Raw genomic sequence first — 9787 nt, 5'->3', positions numbered from 1 at the left:
CTGGGTTTTGTCAGGGACAACACAATGTCAAATTCGTGTTTATTTGTGAAATTGAAACTTAACTAGAAATAATTTGTATATAAGTATGAAAATAGGCCGTAAATAAATCAGTATCCCAGGAAATGGAATGTAAACTACTATTATACTCACTTAAATATCCGTACAGTATCCTGTTCAAACAAATCGTCCCCAGTTCACTAGTTTCAAGTAGATCCTTTGTTTTGTCTTATAAAATTATTGGTGAGGGTGTGACGGAACCGGAGGAACCTCCCATTTTCATTTTTCATGGCCTTCTGGGCAATAAGAGGCATTGGGAGGGCATCGGCAAAACAATACTGAACATGACCAAAAGATGTGTGGTAGCCGTCGACCTCAGGAACCACGGCGACAGCCCACATTTGAACACTCATAAATACGAAGAACAGGCAGCTGATATTCTTCATCTGTTTGATAAACTGGGTGTGACACAAGCTAGCCTCATCGGGCACAGCATAGGTGGGAAAGCAGCGATGTGTGTAGCCTTGACACAGGTAATAGCCATGGCTAATTGAATATTACACCTTGAATTGCGTCTCCAACATGCGTACACATCGTAAATCTCTTGTGTATAGACTTGTGGGGCAATATAGTTAAACCATAAGCATAGATACTCATAAGAACGCAAAAACGACCTAAACAAAAACAACTTGTTACTAACAACTTACATGTTATCGTACCAAAAATTGTATTATTTCTTTCAGCCTATAAGAGTGGCTGGTGTTCTTGTCGTTGACATTTCACCGGCATCGATTTCAAAACATTATAACGACCATTTTCAAAGGATACTAGCTGCTATGAAAGCCGTGACTTTTAAAAAGCCTGTGTCCGTGAACGAAGCAAGAAAAGAAGCTATGAACCAGCTAAAAGATGTGGTCACTGACGATTTTCTATTAAAAACTATATTAAGCAATATCAAAGAAAGATCAGACCACACGATCGGGTGGACTCTGAATATAGATACGTTAATGAGACAATTCAAACATATTGTAACGTTTCCTAAGAGCATGAAGATGAAAAAATACTATGGTCCAACATTATTTATTGGAGGACAACTATCCGACTTCATTCCGTAAGTTTTACCTTTCGGTGCCTGTCAAATGGCTTTGATTGTGAACTTTATTCACATTGACGGATACCTAAGAATTTTCCGTTTGTTTCAGGCCCGACGATTTGACAGACATAAGGGCCATGTTCCCGAAAGCCGTCATTACATACATCCCTAAAACTGGGCACAACTTACACCACGACGATCCCAGATCATTTCTAGAGATCACGATTGCTTTCATCAGAACCCATCACTTCAAACGTACCTTTAAACACCATCCTGCAATGTAAATGTGTATTAGCGATTAAATATCTACTATTTCAATGATTAAGTATTTCTATGTTGTGACTTGTGGTCGCAGCAGTCTTCAAAACTTTACTTGCATAGAAAATTCGAAAGCATTTTACTACGTAATACTGAATCTATAAAAAAAAAATAGTATAGAAAACATGCAATAGGATTTTGGTATCTATTATACCACCTCATTCTTATACCTATATTTTTATAGCGTTGGATGATAGACGTCAAATTGACACCAGCAAGGTAAATAAACTTAGTACGTAAATAAACCAACTTCTGGCATGGAATGGGTGTATTATGGTCAAATAAATTGAAAAATTACTCATTTATTAAAAGGTTATGGAACATAAACGTCGTAATAACAAGATCAGCATTAGATTTGGCGCACAAAGTCTACGGGCCTAGCCCTCCAAGTGGTACACCAATATTTGTCCTCCATGGTTTACTTGGATCGAAAAGGAACTGGGTCAGTGTGTGTAATTACCTGAGGGACTCCACAAACAATTCTGTGATAGGAGTAGATGCTCGTAACCATGGTGACAGCCCCCATGATAGCTCCCACACCTATCTAGAGCTGGCTTCCGACGTGTCAAGATTAATAACATCATTATCACTGAGCCAGGCTGTGGTTATAGGACACAGTATGGGCGGCAGGACAGGAATGACTTTGGCTCTTACAGAGGTTCGAACATTCTATGCTTTGGGTAGATAGGATGAAGTTCAGATTTTTTGTTTTAATTTAAATTCCAACGAATTTCCTATTTAAAAAAAATGCTTTGTATTTTTTGGTTATTGATTTGAAATTCATACGTTTTGACTTCTTTACAACACGTTGCAAATTTATAGGATGGAGTAAATTTAAACAGGATACTTAGTGTACCTAATCTTTCAATGGCTATTCTATAAAATTGTGGTATATGATTATAAAACGTAGCTCACGGATTAACTATAGTAAGTAAGATTAAACCATGCTTCCCGACTTATAATACGCTGTTTTTAATTTGATGGCAATAAATGCTTGTGGCATCGTAGCTCATGGACTAGTGAACTCATTGGGTGAAACTCAGCGATATCGACAACATGGTACTGAACTATTTTGATGATTCTAAGAATAAGAGAGATGTGGATTCATATAATCCAATGGGATTTTCCTTTTTCTTAATAAACAATTTATGCTTTTGTGGGGCAAGTCTTTTTTATTATATCAGACTATACAAGTCCAGTACTAGACATAGGCGTCGTCCAAGCATAGCTTTCAGCTGGACAAAACCGGAATAGCATCAGCCGAAGATTGCATCTTTATATTTGCTTTTTAGGTTATTATCTAGTATAGTTTTAAAAAGCTTAATTCCTTAGGTATAATTAACAATAAACTATTTAAGTAATGACATTTTACAAACCAAGAGCAACGTGTGGAAAATTTTTAATGTAATCAACTATTAAACTGGCCAAATTGAAACTTATTGTAGGATTTTTGTTAAATGTATCTTATTGCCCACAGCCGTCAAAAGTAGCGAAGCTAGTCGTAGTAGACATATCACCAGTACCATCGATACCATCTGGAGACTTCTTTCCAAAGCTATTATCTGTTATGAAATCTGTAAGCTTCGAAGGCTTGGATAGCGCACAAAAAGCAAAGAACGCAGTTAAAGCAAAAATAGAAGAGTCTGGATTAGTTAAGAATGCGGATCATATGTATTTTATTTTTATGAATATTGGTCAAGGAACAGACGGTTCATTCAGATGGAAATATAATATCGATGCCTTAATAAAATATTTTCATGAAATTGCCTCTTTTCCGGATTTGAGTGGCAAAACTTACGAAGGCCCTACTCTGTTTATAGGTGGCCAGGAATCTGATTATTTACCGTAAGGAAATAAAGTATTTTGTATCTTTAAAAGGATCTTGTTTGTGTCGTAATTTAGGAAACTACAAATTAAAAGCTCTAATTAATATTGCAGACGAGATGACTTAGTAGCAATAAAGCAACTTTTTCCGAAGGCCCAACTGAAATATGTGAGTGGTGCTGGACATAACGTACATGCAGAAAAGCCGGAAGAATTTCTTAAAGTAGTCATCAATTTTCTATCAGAAAAGTGAATTCTGATTTTTTGATATATGTATTTGCTTTTTGTTAAGTCTTTTAACTAGTTTTTTCTTAGTGAAAACAAAGGTATTTTATATTATGAAATGTCATTTTACTACATTCTGATAAATAAAGTATTTTTTTTTTAGCCTTACTTAATCAAGCGTGAATTTGACTTTTGCCATATTATGATTGTTTTTAGTTTAGCTTGTTATAGGTCAGAGCCAGGGTGGGGTAAGTTCCCTAGCTTGTTCCAGTGTGGCTACGTCCATGGAGGCTAGCTAGAGAGGGATCACTAGAGCTATATGCTCTAGAGTGGATGAGTCTAATGGTGTAATAACAAGGAAAAATACTGCAGGTCTGTTTTTAAACAGGCAAAATACCACTTACGTACTAATTTTATTCATTTATTTGTGTAGAAAGGCAGGTGCCCAAATTAGTTTTATTTGGGGAGTGCAAACGGGACGAAAGCCCGGGCCTCAACAAGCGGGGGCCTCCACAAGGGCCCCACAATAAAGACATTGGGAAAAGAAATGTCAAAAATTTCAACTAGTAAACCCAGTAAACATGTTTTCCTTCGATCGGTTTTACGTTTACCTCATTGGCCTGGGACACCGTCGCGAGCGCCCAAAGTAGGCATCTAAACAAAAGCTCGAAAATAATTTGCGGTGCTTTCACTCCTTTGTTGCCCCGAGGCCCCTGGGCCCATCCCATCAAATTTTAGATTAAAGATCTCAACACCACCTCTGGATGTTGGACCTGTGTACTGGAGTACGCCTTTAAAATAAAAGACCAGGTGGCAGGTGTCTCCCCGTGAAGTTATTGTGTGAATGAAAATAACTAAAAATAATAATAAATGTCTATGATATTCTCGATTTTCTGACGTCTTCGTTACTGTCAAAATGTCAGGTCACTCGAGAGAATGTTACGTCAAATATAACCTTCAAAATTTTATTTAAACAAAATTTTATAAATAAAATGTTACTAAACCAAGTAACACCAAAAACATATTTAGCACCTTCAAATTGCGCCCTAAAATATTCCCTGGTGCCGTACAATGTACCAACAAGCATCTTACCTCAACATCGGATAATGCAGAAGCTGTAGACTTGGCTTACGCTTCTTACGAAAGTACAACTAATGAAAGTAGTGGCAGGCCACCTCTAGTCATATTACATGGATTATTAGGATCAAAAAACAATTGGAACAGTATGGAGTAAAGCCATTCATAGAACGACGGGGAGGAAGGTCATTAGTGTAGACGCCAGAATCATGGGATAGTAGACATGCTCTCAACACACGTATGTTCACATGGCACACACGTTATGAAGCTGCTAAAAAAGCTAGAGCTGACGAAAGTGTCGATCCTCGGCCACAGCATGGGCGGCCGCACGCTATGTGCTGTCTCTGCTCTGTGTAAGTTGTACGTAGTTCTCACACACCATTATAAGTATATCTTTGTTACCTTCTAAATAGATTACTAGCCTCATGCTCATTTAGCCTCTGTTATTAGTTGAATGTTATTGAATTACTAATTATACTCAAATTTTTCAGTCGGACATGGTATCAAGCCTATTAGTGGTTGATATTTCACCAGTTAAAACAAGTCCACAAATATATTCAATGGCTAATTTATTTGACGCAATGACTTCAGTATCTATCAGACCTGGCATTGCTATGTCTAAAGCTCGCAAGCTGGCTGATGAGCAGTTAAAAAATCACTCCAGATGGAATTTGAGGAATTTCTTGATAACAAATCTGGTACAAACCAACACTGGCTCATACACTTGGAGAGGAATATAGCTGCTTGAAAGATAACTTCCAGTCTCACATATCTTGCTTCCCAGTAATCTAAGAGGACTGCAGTACTGTGGGCCAACACTGTTATTGGTGGAACATTATCTGATTACATAGGGTAAGTATCTAGTAGAGATACCATGACACTTGTTTTCACATACTGTTATTTAAAAATAATTGATTTTATGTTTTGCAGTAAAAAATGATTTGAAGGAGATACAGGAATACTTCCCACTGGCAGAACTACATTCATAGAGGGTGCCGGGCATTGGGTGCATAGTCAAAAACCTGATAAATTTCTAGAAATAGCATGTAAATTCTTAAAAGAGAAATAGATTCAAATTACTGTGATCTTATTTGACTAGTTGTGATTTCGAATAATTATATTATTAGTGTTTATTTATGTTACATTCATAGTGGTAAATATAATGTGATAAATCATTAGGATATTTGAATTGAATAAAGAATGACACAGATAACCAACTTTTATTGATTAACAAACAAGGATGTGGTAAACTATCATACCAAACAGTCCTTGATTGCAAAATGCACTTTGTTGTTGTAAAATAAAAAAAAGCTTATTTCCTTGAACTGGGTTCGAATCCCCCACTACAGCATGGCTTTAGACGAACACACCAAGTGAGATGGTAGATACAACAGTCAAGGGTCAAAAGGTTACAGCCAGATCCTAAGGTCAACTTGCTGACTAGCCGAAATAAATTTTAGCGAAGCGTTGCAGGTTCGTTTCCCGCGTTTGCGCGATCCACGAATGTATGGATATATTTCTTAACACGAGATTCAGATTCCAAAATAAACAAAAAAGAACCAGCTTCTGCCTGCGCCTTGACTCGCGTAGATTCTAGTTGTTGCTGAAAAGGAGTAGTCTACGTATTATTCCAGCACGCTTTTGACAAATTTGATCCAATTAAAGGTGAACGTAGAACCCTGGAAAAAAGAATTATTTGAGGTCCCAAAACCAACTGCCATCTTGCAAAAATCATTTTGCAATACAATATCTCCCATAAAAGATCGACATATATAATTCATTCGACATTATCCGGACCTTTTGTATTCAGACCTTTATTAGTGTACAATATCGTTGTACAGTATATTGATCTATCTCGTAGAATTCAGCTAGTGTTTACAAGAAAAGCGTGAAAAATGGTCTTTACATAAAAACGTTTAAAATTATTGGGTTTGTCAACTATATTATGCCTACTATGCATACATAAAAATCTTGCTTTGGAATCACTCTATCTATTACAGAAAACCGAATCATAATCTGTAGCGTAGTTTTAAGGATTTAACTTCAATAATATAGGGACAGACAGAACACGGGAGTCATAAATAAAGTCGAACCCTATTTAGAAAAATCATTTTAAAAACTTACCTATACCTAATATTTATCTATAACTCTACAATTGATAAGTAGCCGAGGCGTAACAAAACCACAGCCTTTTGATAACTGACTATTTCCCACCCTTCTTTATCAATTCCTGTGGTGTGGTTTTGCACTCCACCCTTCACGAACTTGGTATAAAACAACCAGCAGCGTTTCAACAAATCATTCCACTTCACAGTTTCTGTGAAGTGCGTTTATTATATTCTTCTATACAGCGTTTTATTTTGTAAAATGGCTGACGTCGTGGAAAGTTTGAAGTTGCTGTTCGATAGGCCGAACGAGCCTTTGATTACACCGAAGGGCGACAAAAAGGCTGTCTTTCAGCTAACCGAGTCGTTCGTGGTAAGTGATTCAAATATTATAATAAAAAGTTACTTAGTAGTAGTATCTATCTGAAAATGTTTTAGTTTTTAATTCACGTGATTTATTAAGTGTCAAAATGGTAAATCCTGGATCCCAAATTGATTGAACCTGAATTCATCAACCCGCAGAGAGTTACTTTCTAATACGCAGAGGCCCCCGCTCGCCAGTGGGCACGTATACAGGCTCGTATTATTATTTTTTCTATATAAATATTAAAGTGCTCGAACTTAATTCAGTTTCAAAAGGTATATATCCTGTCTTTTCGTGAAATTCAAGCTATATCCATACCTAATTTCAACAAAATCGGTATAGCGGTTTAGCCGTAAAAACGAAACCGTGAAACAATATCATTTTCATTATAATAATAATATCGATTCAACAATTTACATGTACCAAGAAGTTTCATAACAGACACGGGTGGAAATAACTTTAAGTACAGGAATGCTACAATACCCCAAAAATAACTTGCATAGGTAAAGTTACAAATAGGTTTGGTGTCCTAACAGCCCCCGGAGTATGCGAACAACGGTGTCGAGTTGAACAACCGTTTCGGAGACGATGCCTCTGAGAAGATTCCTCTAAAGCACCTGAGCGTATATCCTTCATTCCCAAAAGCATCGCAACTGCCCGCCGATGCTGACTTCTCGCTGTTCTTGCCGAAACACCAGGACATGGCCACCGAAGTCATTGACGCCTTTATGAGTAAGTTATTAAATTAACAATGTATAAGTAGAATGAATATCCAGGGTTGTATTGCGGGTCAAGCATAGAACTTTAGTTCACGGGCTTAGACTAATATTATAAATCTGAACAGTTTGTTGAAACGCGTTTAGGAACTAGTGATTTTAATCAAAAATAAAAAGCAGTTTTTAGATAAAACCTTTTATTCTTACTATATAATATTTTTACATTTTAACAAAACTTTCGTATTTCAGATGTTCCTCAAAATGAGCTGCAGGACTTCCTTTCAACATGTGTATATGCTAGAGCCAACCTGAACCCACAGCTGTTCAACTACTGCTACTCAGTAGCTCTGATGCATCGGTAAGTGCAGCATAAAGTTAAATTAACGTCATTCGCCTTCTTCCCTTTTTATAAGCTTTACAAAATACATTTTTTTACCCATGATTATATTTGTCAATTTATATAATAATATTGATCCAGATGAACACTAGTTTTTACACCATTTTATAATTAGATACATGCATTGTTTGTATCTCAAAATAAATTTTAAAGCTGAACTTAAGAGAAGCTGCATGGTATAAAATAATTACATATGAAACAAAGTTCATTACACTATTTATATAATACATCATAAAAAATTATTATGATAATTGTAATTCAACTAATTGTTTTATTTAAAAACACAACAGACAAATCTATTATAAGTACTGAAGTACTAGACTTGGCTCATTTCTTTTTTATTATTACAGTGATGACACCAAGAATGTTCCTATACAAAACTTTGCCGAGACTTTCCCTTCAAAGTTCATGGATTCACGAGTGTTCCAGCGTGCTCGTGAGGTCTCTGCTGTGGTACCTCAGAATGTCCCGGTGAGTAACATTATTTATCTTTGCCCCCACAACAATTATCACATTTCTTGTCAGTTCCTGAACATATCACAGGCTTATAATTAGGAGTCCAAGGCCCTAAACTGTCATTCGAATAAAAATCCATTGGGTATGTTCCATCATCTTTCAACCATTTGCTATTACCTAATGATACAGAAAATTCATAAGGTGTTAAGAGTGGCTTAGGGAAAGCTGTTCCCCAGTCAATGGATAGCCTGGGGCATGCTACTTGAACATACGCATCAAGACCAAACAAAGCTAATTTGCTAGGAAAAATCTCAGACAGAAGAATCTTAACAAATTTTCTGTCCGAGTTACTAATTTGTTTTTCTAAATTACCTAACACTTTCGTACTTCCTTGTCTACCTAAGGTGCCGAGTATAAGCCCAAAGCTGCCTGCTCCCTCTGCCACATTTATATGACTTTGTCTATTAGTTCTCATTAAGTCATGTTCATACAACTCTGAAGTAAACTTTTTCTCGTAAGGGTCATACTTGTATGCAGGTATGTCAGGGTTGGCTATCATAATTGCTTCTAAGTGAAACCTCCCATCGCCTAGATATATAGCAACATCCGAATTTAGTTTAGGAGCAGTACAACCTAGGATCTCCCCAGGAGACAGTGGTTTACATTGTGGCACTGTCACTATGTAGTCTTCTGTTCTAAGGGTCTTAGCAACAGAATGTAAAGTCGTAACAAATTGAATTGTGCTAACTAAAGCTAAGTGAGTTTGTTTAGGAAAGTTCAATTTAACAGTTTCAACAAAATGTGATGGATCTATCTTAATATCTACAAATATGTAAAGTACCTTAATTTCACTAGTTTGGTCTATTGGGATAAGACACGAATGACCATAATGTACAAGTAGGTCGACACCCAGCGCCACTGCCGTGAAGTCGTCGATGCAGCAAGCACCATAAGTCACGTCGCCCATAATCACAGTATCCGCATCCGTAAATGTTTCCAAAATATCACATAGCGTAGTTGCAAACATCGTCAGACCTGGAACGATGACATTTACAAATATAATACAAAATAACAATATTACGGAAGAGCGACTAAACATTTATACTTTAACAATACCTTCGGGCATTTGTAGAGCCACACGTTTTGCGCCTAAAGACCGTATTCTCCATATAGTCTTATGTATTTCAAAGTTGTAGTTTTGTGGTAGAGCTTCAC

General features: G+C 36.6%; 3 protein-coding genes and 1 pseudogene across 3 annotated transcripts; 3 read left to right on the top strand and 1 right to left on the bottom strand.

Annotated features, from left to right (window-relative positions):
* The first annotated feature begins 8 nt into the window (after positions 1 to 8).
* LOC113506545 lies at positions 9 to 3646 on the top strand. Its single transcript, XM_026889382.1, has 6 exons — positions 9 to 530; positions 741 to 1108; positions 1200 to 1370; positions 1652 to 2066; positions 2886 to 3253; positions 3347 to 3646. Exons 1-6 carry the CDS (start codon positions 123 to 125, stop codon positions 3483 to 3485), a joined length of 1869 nt encoding a protein of 622 aa, XP_026745183.1. The 5' UTR covers positions 9 to 122; the 3' UTR covers positions 3486 to 3646.
* Positions 3647 to 4448: 802 nt separating this feature from the next.
* Positions 4449 to 5636, top strand: LOC113506544 (annotated as a pseudogene).
* An 858-nt stretch (positions 5637 to 6494) lies between these two features.
* On the top strand, positions 6495 to 8590 carry LOC113506543 (phenoloxidase subunit 2-like; the record flags this gene model as incomplete). The annotated part of the gene is made up of 4 exons (XM_026889381.1): positions 6495 to 7012; positions 7540 to 7735; positions 7969 to 8077; positions 8467 to 8590. Coding segments are annotated over exons 1-4 (540 nt in total), but the record flags the coding sequence as incomplete, so codon positions are not given.
* LOC113506536 (2-(3-amino-3-carboxypropyl)histidine synthase subunit 1-like) lies at positions 7900 to 9782 on the bottom strand (the record flags this gene model as incomplete). Its single annotated transcript, XM_026889375.1, has 2 exons — positions 7900 to 9607; positions 9689 to 9782. Coding segments are annotated over 2 exons (1104 nt in total), but the record flags the coding sequence as incomplete, so codon positions are not given.
* Positions 9783 to 9787: the final 5 nt, after the last annotated feature.

The sequence above is a fragment of the Trichoplusia ni genome (genome assembly GCF_003590095.1).
Source record: "Trichoplusia ni isolate ovarian cell line Hi5 chromosome 18 unlocalized genomic scaffold, tn1 tig00003586_group17, whole genome shotgun sequence".
In the NCBI taxonomy this organism is placed as follows: Eukaryota; Metazoa; Arthropoda; class Insecta; order Lepidoptera; family Noctuidae; genus Trichoplusia; species Trichoplusia ni.
The sequence above is the reverse complement of the archived record's forward strand: the minus strand, read 5'-3'. Positions and strand labels throughout refer to the sequence as shown.

What these genes read in the sequence shown, in the direction of transcription:
- LOC113506545 (XM_026889382.1), top strand. Translation starts at nt 123, where the DNA reads ATGGAATGTAAACTACTATTATACTCACTTAAATATCCGTACAGTATC. An exon ending in TGTGTGTAGCCTTGACACAG is followed by an intron (nt 531 to 740) that starts GTAATAGCCATG and finishes TATTTCTTTCAG; the next exon opens with CCTATAAGAGTGGCTGGTGT. An exon ending in TTTAAACACCATCCTGCAAT is followed by an intron (nt 1,371 to 1,651) that starts GTAAATGTGTAT and finishes AGTACGTAAATA; the next exon opens with AACCAACTTCTGGCATGGAA.